The sequence below is a fragment of the Natator depressus genome, chromosome 6, assembly GCF_965152275.1.
Source record: "Natator depressus isolate rNatDep1 chromosome 6, rNatDep2.hap1, whole genome shotgun sequence".
Classification (NCBI taxonomy): Eukaryota; Metazoa; Chordata; order Testudines; family Cheloniidae; genus Natator; species Natator depressus.
Window position 1 is genome coordinate 18,958,961 of NC_134239.1, and position 20,071 is coordinate 18,979,031.

The window sequence follows — 20,071 nt, forward strand, 5'->3', positions numbered from 1 at the left end:
CAGGTTTCAGAATAACAGCCGTGTTAGTCTGTATTTGCAAAAAGAAAAGGAGTACTTGTGGCACCTTAGAGACTAACCAATTTATTTGAGCATAAGCTTTCGTGAGCTACAGCTCACTTCATCGGATACAATATGTTAGGATTGGTTAGTTAAATTTCAGGAAAATGATTGGTTAAGGTATAGCTAAGCAGAACTCAAGTTTTACTATATAGTCTGCAGTCAATCAGGAAGTGGGAACAGGGAACGGGAGTGGGGAAATTGGAATCATGTTTTGCTAAGGACAGGAATGGGAACAGGAACACAGGTGTAAGGCTCTGTGGTGTCAGAGCTGGGAAGGAGGATACTAAGGAAGGAAACTGGAATCATGCTTGCTGGAAGTTCACCCCAATAAACATCGAATTGTTTGCACCTTTGGACTTTGGGTATTGTTGCTCTCTGTTCATGCGAGAAGGACCAGGGAAGTAAGTGGGTGAAGGAATAAGCCCCCTAACACCCACATCCATGCTGCTCCCAAGATCAGCATTAATAGGAGCATTGGTGTTCCCAACAGCCAGGTGCTACCAGATTAAAAATGGATTGTTGACCCTGGGATGGAGAGTTTGGGGACCAGAACCTTTCAGTTCTGGGAGGAACTCAACTGCTTCTTTTGAAAAGAATAAAAAATAAACCAATTACAAGAGGGAAAAAAACATTTATTTGAAAATAGTCCCCGCACATTTCTGCCAAGAAGAGCTCTACAAAAATAATTCTCTAAAGAGAAAATTCTGAATAATCACAAGACGAACAACATTGACCCTCCCCCAAAACTGCAGGATCTCGGAGGGCTTTGAAAGCCACGCAGTCTGCTTTTGGGATGGGGAAAACAGAGCGATGTGAGAAACCTCCCCCCCACCCCACCCCGTCACTATAGTGACCCCTCCAGAACAACTGGAGCATCAGGAGAGCGCTGCCCCTTCATCCACTCAGTAACTGAGCACTCCAGCCCTTGACAATTTAAACAGCAGGACAAAGGCAAGCGGAGCAGAGTAAGGGAACTTGCGGAGAAGTCATCCAGCTGGGGAGAATCCCGAGGGGTGCTTTAGTTGCCGTAGTTAAAGCCGTAGTTGTTCTTGTTTTGGTTCCCCTGTTGAATTGTTTGCGACACGGCCACAGCTCCTGTTGCCACGAGGACAATGATCAGAATCACTGTCAAGATGCTCAGTACCAGGACCGCGATGTTCAGGCACTTGGCAGTCTTGCCATAGCTTCCTGCTCCATTGGCGTCACCCAGAACTTTACGATCTCTGGCCTGGGGGGAGGAAGGGGAAGTAATAAGGGTAAAGAGTGAAATGCTTGAGGCACCAAGGCCTGCTTCTCAGGGCGGCTGTGAACTTGCGGCTCTCAAGACTTTGGTGGAAGTTCTGGGTGCTCATCAACTCTCAATATCCGGCTTCAACTAGCCAGTGCTGCTGGCAAGCAGAGGTGTGGGGGGAAATGAACAGAGTGACTCCTGACACTCTGCACATCTGAGACCTCCCCACTCTGTGACTTTAGCTTCCCCTTGGGCCCTGAACTCTCCTCTCTTCATATTTCCTATGGAATTGCCTCTCGCTCTCTCTGCGACCTCGCCCATGTGCTCCACCGCCTTTACAGCCCCTCAGCTGAAATCCTCCTCCCCAGAGGTTCTCATCTCCCCTAACCTTGATTTCCAGCAACTCCTCTGTGGCCTCCCTTAGCCCCATCCCTTAAGATGCCAACACGTGTTTAACCACCCTACCTGCCTGCTCACATGCCGCAAGAAGCACACACGGATCTTCTGCACCCTCAGAACTGCCCCTTTCTTTCCAGATTAAGTTCCAAGTTGCCCTCCTTGTTTTTAAGTCTCTCCACAGATTTGCTGTAGCCAATTTCACCAGCTCTCTCACTCCCTCTCATCCTGCCCACTCCTTTCAGTCTTCTAGCAGCTTGTCTTTTGCCTTGCAGAGAGACAAGGCGGGTAAGGTAATACCTTTTATTGGCCAAATTCTGTTGCCAAAAGAGACAAAGTTGTACATTCCACCAACTTCTGTTGGGCCCTTAAAAAAATATGACCTCACCCACCTTGTCTCTTATATCCTGGGACCAACCGAGCTACACCACATTTACACACAGTCTGGATATTTTCAGTAGGGAGAAACCATATGGCTGAATTATCCATTTATTCACTACTGTATATTATGTCTTTATCTCATTGTTTAATTTATTCCATGGAGTGCCTGGACATGCACAGTTGTCAAGGAGTGCAGAATTCAGACAGAGAAGTCCAGTGACATGTTAATTGCGCTGCCCAAGAGAACCAGCAGAGCACCAGCACTGCCAGGCAAAAACAGGCAATCAGTAAATTCAATCACAGAAGGGGCCATTATGAGAATATAGTCCAGCTTCCTGCAGCACAGAGAATTTCACCCAACAATCCCTGCATTTAACCGACAACTTGTGGTTGAAATAGACCCTACTTCCCAGTTCTCTCAGAACTGCATTCTTTCCATTATTAGGGATTTATCTATTTGGGATAGGATTCCAGAATAAGGTAGCGTGTGACTTTAAAGCAATATAGCTCTAGTGGAATAGCTCCGTGTGCATGCTCTTATTTCAGAATATTTGCAATCGTGGATTCATAGTGTAAGAAACGTGTAAGAGACAGTGTCATGTTTGTAAAAGTAAATATTCCTAGGAGTGCATACTTAGTAGAAGGTAAGGTATATTACGTGTGGGTAGTGAGCAGGTAGAGGCGGAGATTAAAGAGGAATCTTTATAATTTAAAGCACCAAAAATGTAACTCAATTGGTCAGTTCTAATGGGACATCAATGTCATCACTTTATATACATTGCTTATAGAGAGCATCACTGTGTAGCTAGGCCAACACCTTCTGCATGCACAGGCCCTACCAGTTAAGATGAGTACTCCACTTCTTCCCTCCTCCTCTCTGGACTTAAAATAAAAATAAATGTAATTTACATCTGGACTATACAAGACTTTAAAAACATTTAAGACCGGTGAAAGACATGATGACTAATTGTCTTGGGGTGGGGGGAGGGAGAATTCCTGCAATCTTCTGTGGTTGACCTGGCTACTGTTGTCAAAATTAAGGCCCACTGTGCTTCTGAATGAGAGCATCCATACATGGGTCTATGGCAGTGTAACTTGTGTGCATTAACATCACACCTTTAGCATCACACCGTGTAGAAAAGCCCTTATTAGTAAAGGGAAGCAACTAAGGGAAATTAGGGGGGAAGGTCTCTTAATGCCTTTAGTTTAAAATGCTTTAACTGGTTTTCCCATGACACCCACGCAAATAGGGGGTTGCAGACATTTAGATATAAATACCGCCCCAAAGTGCAGCAGAACAAAATATGCAACGTGCCTAAAAGGTGGATTGAAATTAAAATATGCAATTAGAAGTATAAACAATTCAGTTGAAAAGTCAACATTTAAGTATGCAACAAACAAAGTACCAGATGTGTAAAGGGTGCGCTTTAGGGTTTGCAGGATGGGGGGTTACTTACAGAAATAAGGATTTTTTAATACATTTGCAATTACAAAGGGTGGGAGGTCAGGGAAATCCCATGTTACTGGAAGTCCAAAATGGTACTGAATGCTATAGCAAAGTACAACCATTTTAAGTATATGGATTCCTTGGGAAAGGTAACAGCAAAAATATGAAGCCAGGGCAACCTAAAGGCTCTGAAACAGAAAGCAGGGCTGTCCTCAGGCATAGGCGGCTGCAGAGGGCACGAAAATTTGGGGCACCCCTGGGTCTTAGAGTCCACCCTCCCACCCTTCCTATCCCTGTTCTGACCCTTCCTGCAGGCTCCCACAGCTAGCTGCTGCAGCCTGGTGAGTCTTCCTCTGGAGCGGATCCAGTAACTTAAAAGTGAAAAAGCCTTCCAGCCTCCCAGACCTATTAGCACAACACTGAAACTGTTAAAGGGCCATTCAAGTGGTAATGAAGCCAATTTACAGGCATTTGCCAACCCCAAGGTACATACTGTCAGTTTCCGACTTTACTGACAAAACCAGTTATGCATTACGGTAATATTTACTCAGACTGCGTTAGGGCTAGTCTACGCTGGCAATGTTAAAGCGCTGTGACTCCGCCACCCTGAGGCGGGCCGGGCGGCTCAGTATCCTTTGCTGCCTCATCCCTACCCCTCCCCACTGGGCTGCGAGCCTGGGCTGCTGGGCCGGCATAGTGGCACCAGTTTAATAATACAGCGTAGGGCCCCATAAATCCTAAGGACGGCCCTAACAGAAAAGCACATTAAAAGACCCCAAAAATGTTCTTTTTTAATTTAATCAAGTTTAGGTGCATGACTCATGATTTTTGCATTCTTGGCTGTCAATTTATCGTGGGGTTCTAGGTTTAAACAAGTTACAGTAGAAGTTTGCCTTTGAGAAGGATTTCCTGCAAGGTAGCACAGTGCCCTTAGAGCCTGAATTTTAAAAATATTGCAGCGACTCGTGGGATTTTCAGACGCATGTGGGTGCTTTCAATTTTAAGAAAAATCTGGTCGGTAGTGGGGACCCTTTTCCAAGAACTAGGGTGCTTGATAGAGGTAAAACAACAGTTGACAAAGGTAATCCCCATTGGAGGATCAAAGGGCACTGAAGAAGTTTTTACACCAACCCCAGGAACCAGTCAGCCTTGAAGGCATATGATCCCAGAATAAACTTGTGTTATAAAAACAAAATGGCATTAAAAACTGTAAATTAACTGTAAAATTGCAATACACACAGGAAATGTTACACTAGACCAGCGGTCGGCAAACTATGGCCCGCGGGCCGGACCGTCCTGCCCTGCCCTTGAGCTCCCAGCCGGGGAGGCTAGCCCCCGGCCCCTCCCCTGCTGTCCCCCCTCCCCTGCAGTCACGTGCAGCTGGCTCCATCTGGGCAGCAGGATGTGAGCTCCTGCCAATCTGAGCGGCATGTGGGGGGCGGGGGGGGGAGCGGCGGTGCGTGCGGGACGGCAAGAGGGGTTGGGGTTTGGATAGGGGTCAGGGCAGTCCGGGGACAGGGGGAATGGATAGGGGGTGGGGTCCCGGGGGGCCTGTCAGGGGTGTGGATAGGGGTCAGGGCAGTCAGGGGACAGGAGCAGGGGGGCTTGGATGGGGGTGGGGTCCCAGGGGGGCAGTTAGGGGCAGGGGGTGCCGGGAGGGGGCAATCAGGGACAGGAAATGGTAGGGGGCGGATAGGGGGTGGGGCCCAGGCTCTTTGGAGAGGCACAGCCTTCCCTACCCAGCCCTCCATACAGTTTCGCACCCCGATGTGGCCCTCGGGCCAAAAAGTTTGCCCACCCCGGGCTAGACGCTCTGTACAATGTGATTGCTGAAGCTCCGAGCGACTGTTCCTATTTTTCAAAGCTTATTTGATATTAAAAATACAAATTAAAGAGCGCAACGACATCCCTCCGCACAATGTTACCAGAGGGAAATGACAGACGGTGCTGACCGTAATAAAAAGGGCATTTTAAAAAACAAATAATGTACAGGAGTGAAACTGTATTCCCAGTGGATTACAAGGAGTCCAGGTCAGGGACTCACAACCTTGGGTCAGACAATTTTGCAAACTGCTAGGAGGCTTTCTGCAGCCACGCAGCTGAGAAGGGGTCACTTTAAACACTGCTAACAGGCCCGGCAAAAATTGTAAAGTTTCGGGTGTGGTTGCAGGGGGGATGCCTGTAAAATACGTCTCTGATCCAGGTCTCCTTCGGCAGCTCCATCCATGATTTCCGAGACGGAGGAGCAGCCTTGAAGATCACAGCCCTGGGAAGCGGGTGCCCAGCCCTGCCTGGCTGCCCCGCACCTGCTTAACCGGGGGGACTCGCCTCCCCCGCCCTGCGCCGGGCACCTGTCACTCGCGGGCAGCGCCCCTGGCCCCCGGGCTCACCTTGAAGGAGAAGACCAGAGCCATGAAGCCGAGGCAGCAGACGTTGCAGAAGACGGTGTTGAAGAGGGACCAGAGCACGAAGTCGCGGGGCGGCTCCTGCCCGGGGCCGCTCGGCCCGGGGCCGCTCTGCCCGAGGCCGGTGTAGGGGTAGGAGTACGGGGGAGCCGAGGCGCCCTGCCCCATCTTGCCGCCGTCGCGGGGCTGCAGGTCGAGGCTCACGCTGGGATCCATGGCGAGGGCTCTGCCCGCTCCGGAGCGGGGGCTCCAGATATGCCGCGCGGGGTGGGGCCGGCGGGGGCGGAGCTGGGGCGGCGCGGGGGCCGGGGGCAGAAAAGAGGGGAAACGAAACTCACTCGGGAGCCCGGGGCAGGTTGCGGAAGGGCGCCGCAAGGCGAGCGCGGTAGGGGCACGAGCTGGGGGAGGGGTGCTGTAGGGCAGGGTGGAGAACAAGCCGCGATTTGTTTAAAACCATCCAAACAGCTGGGGGTTTTTTATTTAAATCGGATTTTGGTTTTTTGATAAAATCCTTTCTGAGGGAAAAACAGACAGTTTTAATTAAGATACATTCCAGCTCAAAGAGAGCTCTTCACGGAATCGGGATTCTAAATTCTGAGTCTCTCGGAGGAGACAATATATTCGTGTAATGTTTAAGAAAAGTTTTTATAAATGAGTTCCAATAGTTCTTGGATTAGGGACCCAACCTTGTGGGGTGCCAGGGGCTTCTGTATAGATTATTTAGGTTAATCTTTCTATCTACCCAATGGGGCTCAGTGTAGAAGACACCATCAGAGATGCTTAGTTTTGCAGTTCTCAAACTGTGGTTTTGTGTCTCCAGAGGTAGCATGCCTCTTACCAGCAAAAATGTTTTAAAATAAATAAACAATATAGAGAGGTGAGAAATAACAGACCTCAACCCTATTGTCCCTCTGCAAATCTGTGTACACAGAGTCAATCCCTGACCTCTCTCTAAAAGTGCAAAGTTTCGAAAAGTTCAATGAATAGAAGATTGTTGGGGGCAGAATAGATCTGGACAAGGAGAAGAAGTCTGGAGATAAATGTGAGAAGGGAGGGACAGGCAGTAGAAACAAAAGTGAAACTGTTTGAGCAGCATATTCCAGAAGTCTTGAGGTCTTTCTGAGGGTAGCCTTTGTTGATTTGAGATCTAGCAGACCATTCTCTCGCTAGAGGGGAAACCCGATAATGGCACGAGCAGCAGTTTGGGAATAAGAACCATTCAAGAAATATGTGCTTGCTGATGATGTTTTAAAGAAAGTCACACCCGTGAACTCATAGAATCATAGAAGATGAGGCTTGGAAGAGACCTCAGGAGGTCATCTAGTCCAACCCCCTGCTCAAAGCAGGACCAATCCCCAACTAAATCATCCCAGCCAGGGCTTTGTCAAGCCGGGCCTTAAAAACCTCCAGGGATGGCGATTCCACCACCTCCCGAGGTAACCCATTCCAGTGCTTCACCACCCTCCTAGTGAAATAGTGTTTCCTAATATCCAACCTAGACCTCCCCCACTGCAACTTGAGACCATTGCTCCTTGTTCTGTCATCCGCCACCACTGAGAGCAGCGTAGCTCCATCCTCTTTGGAACCACCCTTCAGATAGTTGAAGGCTGCTATCAAATCCCCCCTCACTCTTCTCTTCTGCAGACTAAATAACCCAGTTCCCTTAGTCTCTCCTCGTAAGTCATGTGCCCCAGCCCCCTAATCATTTTTGTTGCCCTTTGCTGGACTCTTTCTAATTTTGTCCACATCCCTTCTGTAGTGGGGGTACCAAAACTGGACACAGTACTCCAGATGTGACCTCACCAGTGCCGAATAGAGGGGAATAATCACTTCCCTCGATCTGCTGGCAATGCTCCTACTAATACAGCCCAATATGCCGTTGGCCTTCTTGGCAACAAGAGCACAGTGTTGACTCATATCCAGCTTCTCGTCCACTGTAATCCCCAGGTCCTTTTCTGCAAAACTGCTGCCGAGCCATTCGGTCCCTCGTCTGCAGCGGTGCATGGGATTCTTCCTTCCTAAGTGCAGGACTCTGCACTTGTCCTTGTTGAACCTCATCAGATTTCTTTTGGCCAATCCTCCAATTTGTCTAGGTCACTCTGGACCTTATCCCTACCCTCCAGTGTATCTACCTCTCCCTCCAGCTTCGTGTCATCTTGTTGAACTTGTTGAGGGTGCAGTTCATCCCATCATCCAGATCATTAATAAAGATGTTGAACAAAACCAGCCGCAGGACTGACCCCGGGGCACTCCACTTGATACTGGCTGCCAACGAGACACCGAGCTGTTGATGACTACCCATTGAGCCCGACAATCTAGCCAGCTTTCTATACACCTTATAGTCCATTCATCCAGCCCATACTTTTTTAACTTACTGGCCAGAAAACTGTGGGAGACCGTATCAAAAGCTTTGCTAAAGTCAAGATATATCACATCCACCAATTTTCCCATATCCACAGAGGCAGTTATCTCATCATAGAAGGCAATCAGGTTGGTCAGGCATGACTTGCCCTTGGTGAATCCATGTTGACTGTTCCTGATCACCTTCCTCTCCTCCAAGTGCTTCAAAATGGATTCTTTGAGGACCTGTTCCATGATTTTGCTGGGGACTGAAGTGAGGCTGACCAGTCTGTAGTTCCCTGGATTCTCTTTCTTCCCTTTTTAAAATATGGGCACTATATTTGCCTTTTTCCAATTGTCCGGGACCTTCCCCAATCGCCACGAATTTTCAGAAATAATGGCCAATGGCTCTGCAATCACATCAGCCAAATCCCTCAGCACCCTTAGATGCATTAGATCTGGACCCATGGACTTGTGCATGTCCAGCTTTTCTAAATAGTCCTTAAAGTGTTCTTTCACCACTGAGGGCTGCTCACCTCCTCCCCATACTGTGTTGCCCAGTGCAGCAGTCTGGGAGCTGACCTTGTCTCTGAAGACCGAAGCAAAAAAAGCATTGGGTACTTCAGCTTTTTCCACATCGTCTGTCACTAGGTTGCCTCTCTCATTCAGTAAGTATCCAACACTTTCCCTGACCTTCTTCTTGTTGCTAACATACCTGTAGAAACCCTTCTTGTTACCCTTCACATCCCTTGCTAGCTGCAACTCCAGCTTTGCCTTGGCCTTCCTGATTATACCTCTGCATGCTTGAGCAATATTTTTATACTCCTCCCTAGTCATCTGTCCAAATTGCCACTTCTTGTAAGCTTCCTTTTTGAGTTTAAGATCACCAAAGATTTCACTGTTAAGCCAAGCTGGTCGCCTGCCATATTTGCTATTCTTGCTATTGGGATGGTTTGTTCCTGCACCCTCAATAAGGCTTCTTTAAAATACAGCCAGCTCTCGTGGACTCCTTTCCCCCTCATATTAGCCTCCCAGGGGATCCTGCCCATCAGTTCCCTAAGGGAGTCTAAGTCTGCTTTTCTGAAGTCCAGGGTCCATATTTTGCTACTCTCCTTTCTTCCTGTTGTCAGGATCCTGAACTCAACCATCTCATGGTCACTGCTGCCTAGGTTGCTACCCACTTCTGCTTCCCCTACCAATTCTTCCCTGTTTGTGAGCAGCAGGTCAAGAGGAACGTGACCCCTAATTGGTTCCTCCAGCACTTGTACCAGGAAGTTGTCCCCAACACTCTCCAAAAGCTTCCTGGATTGTCTGTGCATTGCTGTATTGCTCTCCTCATCTACCTCATCCTTCTGATCCAGTGGTCTATACCACATGCCCACCACAACATCACCCTTGTTGCTCTACCTCTAAACTTAACCCAGAGACTCTCAATAGGCTTTTCTCCAGTTTCACACTGGAGCTCCGAACAATCATACCACGCTCTTACATAAAATGCAGCTCCTCCACCTTTCCTCCCGTACCTGTCCTTCCTCAACAGTTTATACCCATCCATGACAGTGCTCCAATCATGTGAACTGCCCCACCAAGTTTCTGTTATTCCAATCACATCATAGTTCCTTGATTGTGCCAGGACTTCCAATTATTCCTGCTTATTTCCCAGGCTTCTTGCGTTCATGTACATACACCTAAGATAACTAGCCAATTGCCCTACTTTCTCAGTATGATTCAGGAGGCTTCCCATCTTGTACCCGCCTCCTTGTGTTTCCTCCTAGTATCCCACTTCCCCACTTACCTCTGGGCTTAGGTCACCATCCCCCGGCAAACCTAGTTTAAAGCCCTCCTCACTAGGTTAGCAAGCCTGCCTGCGAAGATGCTCTTCCCTCTCTTCATTAGGTGGATCCCATCTGGTGGAACTGGTGGAAGTCACTTAAGCACATGGGTTCAGAAACTGTTGAAGTGATAATCTCACTTTTAACAGCAGTAGCTTCTTCTGCCGGTGTAGAAAGAATATTTTCTTCCTTTGGACTAATTCATTCCAAACTGAGAAATCGTTTGGGACCTGAAAAAGCAGGAAAGCTTGTTTTTCTTTTCCAGATTATGAACAAACAGGAAAATGAAGGTGAAGACGACTGAGTTAGCTGCAGAAGCCAATATTGTAAGTTTCTCATGTTGACCTGGCTGACATAGTCGTTTTTTTTTTAATATTTCATTTAACTATTTCAGTTAAAAACAATTTTAACAAAAACAAACCTGATTTTAAAAAACTTGAATGTTTAAATTCAAAAAATCATATGCTTGTTTTGTTAAAATATGATATGTTTACTGTTGAAGAAAAAAATCCAGAATACATAATATTGTTGTTTTAGTTAAATAAAACAATTTAAATGTCTGTCTGGTGCTGTTCTCCTCTTAATACAGCCTGGCAAGAAAATCCTCCAAATATTAATGATTAACCTGTTGAATTGGAGATAGTTCACTTCCCACTGACTTCATAAATATCTGCTTCAATTACCTTTGGTAAAAGAAATATCAAACAATCATTCATTTTCTGATATAGCTGTAAAACTAATCTGAAAAGTTTTCAAAATAAATTACATTAACAATGTATAGTGTGTACCTTCTAAAAATGAAACCTACATCTATCTCTGAGTTGTGAAGAATATGCATTAAGGTTATAACAACCAACAAGAATGCACTTTTATTTAGAAATCCATGATTAAATCGAGTCTTCCTGACTAGTGATTTAAATCAAATCCACCCTGTTGTAAGGACATGCTAGGGGAGGCAGAGCTGTAGGGGGCAGGCTGGGGGAAGTAGGGGGAGCTCGCTGTAGGGGTAGAGGCTAGAGGAAGAGGGTATGATAGGGACAGATCAGTGGAGGAGGAGCTGGCGGGGGCGGGTTGGGGAAGTTGAATCTGTTGTTATGGGGTAGAGGCTGCAGGGGTTCAGGGACCTGGATGTGTTGCTATGGGGTACAAGCTGAGGGATCTGTAGGGAGCGGGGTGGGTTGGGGAAGCTGGATCTGTCGCTGTGGGGTACAGGGTGGGGGGAGCTGCAGGGGGCAGGTTGGGGAAGCTGGATCTGTCACTATGGGGTACAGGCTGGGGGAGCTGTCGCGGGCGGGGTGGGTTGGGGGAGCTGGATCTGTCACTATGGGGTACAGGCTGGGGGAGCTGCAGGGGGCAGGTTGGGGGAGCTGGATCTGTCGCTGTGGGGTACAGGCTGGGGGGAGCTGCAGGGGGCAGGTTGGGGAAGCTGGATCTGTCACTATGGGGTACAGGCTGGGGGAGCTGTCGCGGGCGGGGTGGGTTGGGGGAGCTGGAACTGTCATTATGGGGTACAGGCTGGGGGAGCTGCAGGGAAAGGGGACAGGCTGAGGGGGACAGACTCGGCAGGCAGACCGAGAGGGGATTAGCCAAGGGGGAGCAGCCTGTAGGTGCAGTGGAGAACAGTAGCAGTGGGACTATCATGGGGGCAGGCTCTGGGTGAGAGCAACAAGCTATGGGTAGGGTGTGACTGGAGGTGTCCCCTCTCCAAGAAGCCAAAAGCCCAAAGCACGGAGGTAAGGGGAGGGAGAGACCAACCCTGCTTTTCCACCCCCTCAGCATGTAACTGGTTGCACTCACTCACCCTGGCCTGCTGAGGTGCAGCTCAGGGTAACGGCGGATGATCATTCTACCAGTATCTCAGCCCCTTTGCAATGGAGGCCTTCTGCATCTGGGGGCTCCGAGTTGGTTTCCATTCTCTGTTGTGACTCTCTCGCCCTCATTGGACTCCAAGCCAGAGGAACATTCAGACACACTGATTTTTGTGGGCTGAGCCTTATCATTTAGACCAGTCACTTGTTGGGGTGCTGCACAGCCTTTGAAGTACCCACTTGTTGGGGTGCTAAAGGCCAAATGCAGAAGTAAAAGATACTACAGGAAGTTGCAACTCATATGCAGAGCGGGCAGCAAGGGTTCCAGGGGAAGCACCAGTGGTCAGCGTTAGGAGTAGGGGCTGTGCCAGGAGGAGCAGAGCAGATGTTAGAGGGAACTAGACCAGGGCGAGTGAGAACCCAGGGGAAGCTGCTAGTGGCTCTCGTGTGACCAGACACAAAAGCTAGGAGCTCGTGGCTCTCCGTTTGTGTGTGAAACTCAGTTTGAGTTCTAGGAAAGCCTGACTCCTTAGCATCCAGACTCTCTCCTTCTTGTGAATTCACAAGAGAACCCAGTCAGGGCTAAGGAGGAGCTCTGCCCTGGGTTATGTGACTGCCTCTCCACCTCTGGATCTTCCTTCTGCAGCTGCCCCCTTTGCAGACATCTCTCTGCCTGGAGAGCTCCTCTAGGGCAGTGATTTTCAAACTTTTTTCTGGCGACCCAGTTGAAGAAAATTGTTGATGCCTGTGACCCAACGGAGTTGGGGATAAGGGGTTTGGGGTGTGGGAGGGGCTCAGGGGTGGGGCAGGGGATTGGGGTGCGAAAGGGGGTCAGGACTCTGGGCTGAGGAGTGAAGGCTCTGGGGTAGGGCTGGGGACGAGGGGTTTGGGGTGCAGGAAGGGGCTCTGGGTTTGGGGGTGCTCAGGGCTGGGGCAGGGGATTAAGGTGTGGGCTTGGGGCATGGGCTTACCTTGGGCGGCTCCGGGTCAGCGGCGCAGAGGGGTGCTAAGGCAGGCTTCCTGCCTGTCCTGGCACCGCGGACTGCGCTGTGTCCCGGAAGCGGTCAGCAGCAGGTCCGGCTCCTAGGCGGAGGCACGCAAGCAGCTCCGCGCGGCTCTCGGCCACAGGCACCGCCTCCCCGAGCTCTCATTGGCCGGTTCCCAGCTAATGGGAGTGCGGAGCTGGTGCTGGCGGCAGGAGGAGCACGTGGAGCCCCGTTCCCCACCCCGCCTAGGAGCCGGACCTGCTGCTGACCACTGCCGGGGCGCAGCGCGGTGTCGGAACAGATAGGGACTAGCCTGCCTTAGCCGGGCAGCACCGCCAACGGGACTTTTAACGGCGCAGTCGGCAGTGCTGACCAGAGCTGCCGCGACCCAGTGCCTTACATTCTGCGACCCAGTACTGGGTTGTGACCCGCAGTTTGCAAACCACTGCTCTAGGGTAAGCAGATATGTTCTGTTTTGGCCGGGACAGTCCCTTTTTTAGGCCCTGTCCCAGGCTTCCCAATGTTTTTGACAAAACTGGGCATTTGTTTCCAATTGCTCTGCCAGCTGATCATCAGTTGGCAAGAGCAAACGGGACAAATGCCCGGTGTTGCCAAAAAAGTGGAGTGGGAACCTTAGTGGGCCGCAGAGGAATGTGCGGGGTGTGGGAGGGGGCGAGTGGCAACACCAGCCCTGTGGTGGAAGGAAGGCTGGGGGGAGTGGCTCGGGCTGACCTGCCCCACATGCAGGGGGCAGAGGGGGCCTTGAGCAGCCCAGTGTGCAGGCGGGTGCTGGGGGCCTTGGGCAGTGTGGGGGGCTTGGACCACCCGCTCCGCATGCACGGGCAACGGGGGAGCTTGGAGGACCAGCCCCATATGCAGGGGGTAAGGGGTTTGCAGGGAGGAGGGGGATTGCGGGTAGGCGGCGGGGTGGGGGGGGGCCTCAGGCTGGCCCCAGATGCTGGTGAGGAAGGGGCTCTCAGGCCAGCCCTGTGCTGGTGGGAGGCAGGGAGGGCTCAGGCCGCCCCGGTGGGGGGGCATGAGGGGAGAGGCTCAGGCTGGCCCTCTGGGAAAAATATGGCCACCCTATCTATGTGACCACCCCCTCTTCAGCAGAGTCCCAGGGCTCCTTTGTGGCCACCCCCTCCAGGCCATCCCTGGCACATGTAAGAACAAAGCAAGGGAGGGTTGCTTTACGGTGTGTGCTAATTCCTGCTAGGCCTTCGCCTTCCTGCTACTTCTGCATAAGTTACGGTTTCCATTGCAGTATGCTCACTCGCTATGTCTAACAGCCCCCAACACCTCTAACTGAGCCCTGAAATCTTTTGAATAAATTGAAACCCACGTGGTTTCTACTTGAGTGTTATTCCCTGTGCATGCTGGGAACTGACAATGCGGCAGCTGACCTAAACAGTAACCAATGCCAAGGCCAATGTCTCATGCACACTGATAGGCCCTGTTTGTTTTACAACATCTGAAAACAATTTGATCTGTTCCAGCCAGAGACCTGTGCCTCAGGCCAGCCGACAGAACTGAGAGCCGTGTGCAGCTCAGGGGGAGTCATTTGTCAGAAGAGAGACTCAGAAAAGGGGTAAAAAGTTAAAATAGAAAAAATCTCCCCCCCAGAAGTGAAGGGAATTGGAGAAGCACCTCAGGAATGATTAGCGTGCTGGATGGACCGATTGAGCAGGAGAGGTTGAAACACCGTCATCGGCCATGTCTTCAGCACAGTTCCATAGAAATTGTTGGAGCTTCACCAATTGGCACCGGCTGAAGATCTATCTTGGCTAACTGATAAAGATTAAAGAAGGGCTAGAGCTGCCCAGATAGTTAAAAACACAGCCCTGCTGGGCTCCAAGGAGAATCCAGCTCATTCTCATTCCCCTGAAAGGATGTATGAGAACTGGAGGAGGGTAAGGGACCCTGGGGGCTCTAAATGCATATGAAGGAGCCCTCATTCCACCCCAAGAATAACTGAATGGGCAGGTCAGTGGGTTCCGTCAGAGCATCTTGAAATATCAGTGGATAAGCTGCGTCTGAGAGCTGAGGATCTGGCCTCAGAGGTGTAAATGGTGTAATGGTGTAAATTGGTGTAAATTGCTAAGGCTCCATTGCTTTTAATGGAGTGTTACTGATTTACTAGTGCTGAGGATCTGACCCCTTCTGTCTCAGCCCTCCAAATGGCTCAGAGTTTGTAGCTAGAGAAGTCCAAGCCCTGGAAACAGAGAAGGCAGGGGGTTTGGCGCAGCCCCGCAGGGATATGTGTGGGCTGCATTTTCAGTAAGTTCTTGTTTAGTCTGAGCTGCTAAATCTATTGTTCTTCGTTACACATGGCAGAGTTTGGGCCCTTTCTCCAGGGAAATGTGAACAATGTACCCTTTTTCCTGGTGCTGTGCTCAGTTCTCAGTTTTGCGTAAGCATGTGCTCACTGAATTAAGTGAACCCCCTTTGCTTCCCCTCTCCCCCCACAAATCCCACCTCGGGGTTTACCCTCAGAGCCAATGGGCTCGGCTGGACTCTTGCTCCCTCCCCCCCCCACCCCCCGGCCACATCCTTAGCTTCAACCCCACATACAGCATGGCCCCCCCACATGGCTGCCTGCAGAGGGCAGCACAGGGCAGCCCTAGGTATGGGGCAGCCCAGCTGGCCCCCCCTGGGGAGATGCAGTCCTGCCTTGGTGCGGACAGAGACAGAGGCCAGCTGGTGGCTCCGGTAGAGTAACACGACATCTCAATATTATCAGGACCATCCCCATATTAGGGGGTTTGTCTTATACATGCAACTATACCCCACCCCCAAAAAAGTGTCTAGAAATAGCAAATGTGAAAAAATCAGGTCACCCTAGGCTCCGGGGGATGGCAGCAGATCAGGAAAATGCAAGGCAGAGCCATGGTAGGTGGAGCAGAGGAAACAAAACTCTGCTGAAGGCTCAGGGTGTGTGTGGGGTGGGGAATGGGGGTGGAGGGGGGAGGAAGAGATGCCCAGAGGTGGGGAGACGCAGGTGGGGTGTGGCAATGGGCCCTGGGAATCCAGAATGGGCTGGATTGGCAGGATCGGGGCATTTGGGGTGAGGGGGGGTCTCACCTTGATGGAGCAGGTCAGTGCAGGGCAGCCCAGGCAGGTGGTCTCCTGGCACAGCAGGACATTGCAGAGGGACCAGAGCACAAAGTCCATGGTCTGCTAAGTTGGAAGCCCTGTGCGGGGTTGGGGTAGGGTGCAATCGGGCCCTGGGGCTGCTCACAGCCTGTACCTTGGACTCCATGCAGGGGTGGTGTGGGGGCAGAGTGCAGGCAGCTCTGGAGGAGGGGCTGTGGAGCCCAGGTGGGGTCAGGAAACTAAACTAAACAGAGCCAGGCCCTATATACCCCTACTGCCCCCAGGAGGGATCTTCCTCCTCCCTTCCCCAGCTAGACCTGCCCCTGCTCCACCCATCCACCCCTGATAGGCTGGCCACAAGCAGAGAACAGAAGACCCGAGGTGCACCAATGCCAGAGGCCCTCACAATGGCAGGGAATTGATGAGGTGAAATATACCCAAATAATCTGGCATGTGACCCGCACCCACACACTGCAGAGGAAGGTCAAAACCCCGCAAGGTCTCTGCCAATCTGACCTGGGGGAAAATTCCTTCCCAATTCCAGATATGGCAGTCTGTTAGACCCTGGACATAAATGACCCAGCCAAGGACCTGAGAGAGAGAATGCTTGATTTCACCTCCAACCTACCTAGTGTCCTATCTCCAGCTGGGGCCATCCCTTCAGAGGAAGGAGATCCAAAATTAATAATAATAATAATTAATAATAACACCTCCCAGAATACATTGTGGGGGAGAATTGCTTCCTCAGTGGCTGGCTGAAATCCTGAGGTATGAGCTATAGGAACATAGGCCATAAACAAGAAGTGAGTGTAATGTTCCCCTCTGGTGTTATCCGGACCAGTGATCTGCTAGGTCACTCCAGTCCTTGACTCTGGGAGCCAGCCTTACCCTGCTCTGCTGTGAGAACCCCCACTCTTGGGGTTGTTCACGCACAGCCTCTGGCATGTAAGTTGCTCCCTGGATTGTGCAACCAAATGACACTAGCCAATATCTCCTGCCCCAGACACAACCCTAGGAGCCTCCGTCTTGTAGTGTCCAGTTATACCCGCTGTACACTACAAGCTTATATGAGTTCATCAATTTAACAAATAAATTGATATGTATGAGGCTTGTTATCCCAAGGGGAGTCTCTGACATGCTTCAAACCAAACGCACTGCTTCAGGTCAAATAAACAAACAGACTTATTATCTACAAAAGATAGATTATAAGTGATTATAAATCAAAACATAACAAGTCGGATTTGGTCAAATGAAATAAAAGCAAAACGCATTCTAAGCTGATCTTAACACTTTCAGTGCCCTTACAAACTTAGATGCTTCTCACCACAGGCTGGCTGGTTGCTCTTCAGCCAGGCTCTCCCCTTTGATCAGCACTTCAGTCACTTGGTGGTGATGTCTGTAAATGTAGGTGAAAGAGAGAGGAAGAGCATGGCAAACGTCTCTCCCTTTTATCATATCCTTTCTTCCCTCTTGCCTTTGCCCCCCGCTTCAGGGTCAGGTGAGCATTACCTCATTGTAGTCCCTTCTGACCAAGGTAAGGGCGGTGACTAACTTGAGAGCCCAAAAGATCCTTAGTTGCTGCCTAGGCCAGTGTCCTTTGTTCCTGTGAGGCTGGGCTGGGTTTGTCCCATACATGCCCTGATGAGGTGTGAACTGCCCCTCTGCTCTTGGAGAATTTTGCCTGCATCTTTTTAAGCCATGAGGACACATTTTCAGCCTCATAACTATATACATGAAATTACAACCTATAACATTACTATAACAACAATGCTCAGTGCATCATGAGCCTTTCGAAGACACCTGACATGACAAACTTTGCATTAGACATCACACAAACATATTATAAGGATGAACATGGGGGTGTAGGTCAAAGGCAGCGTGTGAACCGCCCTGTACCCACGAGGTACAGAATGTCACACCACCCTACTCCACTGGGTCCCAGCCCAGGGCCCTAGCAAATCCTCGCTGCCCTCAGCCTCCTCAGTTGGCAATGCACTACGCAGCTCAATACAGCAAGTCTGCCTCCTCCCCTGTCTCAGCCACAGATGAGTTACAGGGCCCACCTTTTATACTTTCTGTCCCGCCCTCTGTGCTTCCAGTGTGGAGGGAGGGGGTTGGCTCTGCCCATCAGGGGGGTAGGTCAAAGGCAGCGTGTGAACCGCCTGTTTGAGGGGGCTCAGCCTCCCCTGGCCTGCAATATCCAGGGCCCATGGGGCGGGTAATGGTCCCTCCCTCTCAGGACCGGAGGGAGACCACTTGGACTCATTACGGGGTAGTATTTAATCAAGCTGGAGCCAGGCATGAGCTTGTAACAAGAGTAAGCTCTTATTTCAGAACCCCAAGAGCTGAAGGATGATGGATCTAGGGATTTGGTTTGACCCATTATAGAGGAGGGCCAGACAAAAAATTCCAGTCAGCATGCAAGCTCCCCTCCCCACTCTTTGGCTGGGGGGTGGGAATTCCAATTTAGCTTTCTGGGAACAGCTGCTGCACAAACCATCTATTCAAATATTGGGCGATCTTTTTCAGTTTAACCTTAACTCGGAATGTCCTGGCTCTCCACTTTGAGAATTGAACTGTTCTTCCAGGATGTTGACATGCTCCCAAGTGTAACATGCTCTGACCCTTAACTCCATCTTAAGGAAATTTTGGTCTAGGAATTTGTTTAGTTTTTCATTAACTGACAGGAAGTGTGTCGTCACAGCTGGGTCACTGCTTCCCGCCCTCTGCAGAGCTTTGTCGCTCCAAATGTTCTTCCTCCCCTCCCCCTTATATTTCCTAATGAAATCCATGAGGAAGGGAGGGCCATAGTTCTGAGCCATGCTCATGGCTTCTACGCTCACTCATCCCAAGTTCACCCTCCAGCACACCAACCCACTGATCTGACAGCTCTGCCGGCTGCCGTCAGCCACAGCTGCTCCTGCGGTGCTCCCACACTCCAGAGAGTTTCCTTTTTGTCACCACCAGTGTAATAATTGGGCCTACAAACTGACCCCACTTGTGAGCGCCACTGTGAAAAGTGAGTTAAAGGTCATTAAATGTCACAGTAAGCCTACAATAATAAACGTTGGTGGGGAAAAGGTGCCAGAGGGAGACAGCCAGACCGAACTAGTTCAAAGGAAAAGGCAAAGGGATGTAATTCAAGGAGAGTGCGAAGATCACGCCTGGTAAACAAGAGGAGTGTGGAACTGGAAATCAATGCCCCAATATTGGCAGGTCAGACATCCGACCGAACTGGTTGGCAGAAAAACGAGGGGATGGGCGATCCCACCAATCACACCCCGTTGGGGTCCTCCCAATGTGGCTAGGGAGGGGGGCATTGAGTAGAGGTGAAGCAAGCACACTCACTGATTGAACAAAGGGGAAGGTGCAGGGTTCATCCAGATGGCTGCCACCCCCACCATTTCCTGGGACCCAGCCTGACACCCTTGTTCCATTCTCATCCTCATTCTGAGACGTTCTGACCAGAGCTGGCCACAGAGAAGGGACCCAGCTGACAACCTCACCTGCACGGGCTCTGGCTAAATCCCATCCCTCACCTGGCTGTGAGACTTTGTCTTTCCCCCTTCCTCCCATGTGTCCTTTTCGTTCCCTACCTTATGTCTTCTCTTGCCAATCCCTCTCCTTTTTCCTTCTGTCTAACGGAAGCCTGACTTCGTTTGCCAGGCCTGCCTGTTCACAACACTGCTGGGACCAGACAGAGGCTACTAAATGCAGTGCCCTGAACAGCCGGATAAGGTACAAGTTTGCCAAGTCTCAGAGTGGCTGCTGAGACCACGTGCTGTGTTTTTCCAGCAGTGAGGTTGAAAGTGAAAAATCAACAGTAGCAACCAAAGCTGCATTTTCTCTCTCTGCTGTTCTTCTCTTTCCCCTTGCTTGGGACTTGTTTTGTCGTGAAGCAAACAGGATCTGACATTAACAAGAGCTCCAGCTCATGTCAGCTAACTTTCTCTCTTTTCCACAGAGCTCAGTTATTATTTTCCAGACCAGGGGTTCTCAAAATAAAAATGTTGGTGGCCTCAGAGTGCAGCCATCCATTCTTGCTGGTGGCTGCTCTGACAATTTTTCCTAAAATACTCAATCAACTTTAGG

At 50.3% G+C, this 20,071-nt stretch overlaps 1 protein-coding gene and 1 long non-coding RNA gene across 2 annotated transcripts; both read right to left on the reverse strand.

Moving 5' to 3' along the window:
• Nucleotides 1-687: 687 nt before the first annotated feature.
• Nucleotides 688-6,171, reverse strand: LOC141988764 (dispanin subfamily A member 2b-like). Its single transcript, XM_074954697.1, has 2 exons — nucleotides 5,906-6,171; nucleotides 688-1,288 (listed from the first exon to the last, which is right to left on the reverse strand). Exons 1-2 carry the CDS (start codon nucleotides 6,134-6,136, stop codon nucleotides 1,079-1,081), a joined length of 441 nt encoding a protein of 146 aa, XP_074810798.1. The 5' UTR covers nucleotides 6,137-6,171; the 3' UTR covers nucleotides 688-1,078.
• Nucleotides 6,172-10,106: 3,935 nt separating this feature from the next.
• Nucleotides 10,107-19,611, reverse strand: LOC141989949 (uncharacterized). Its single transcript, XR_012640034.1, has 3 exons — nucleotides 19,576-19,611; nucleotides 17,304-17,375; nucleotides 10,107-10,322 (listed from the first exon to the last, which is right to left on the reverse strand). It is a non-coding gene; the product is annotated as an uncharacterized LOC141989949 (long non-coding RNA).
• Nucleotides 19,612-20,071: the final 460 nt, after the last annotated feature.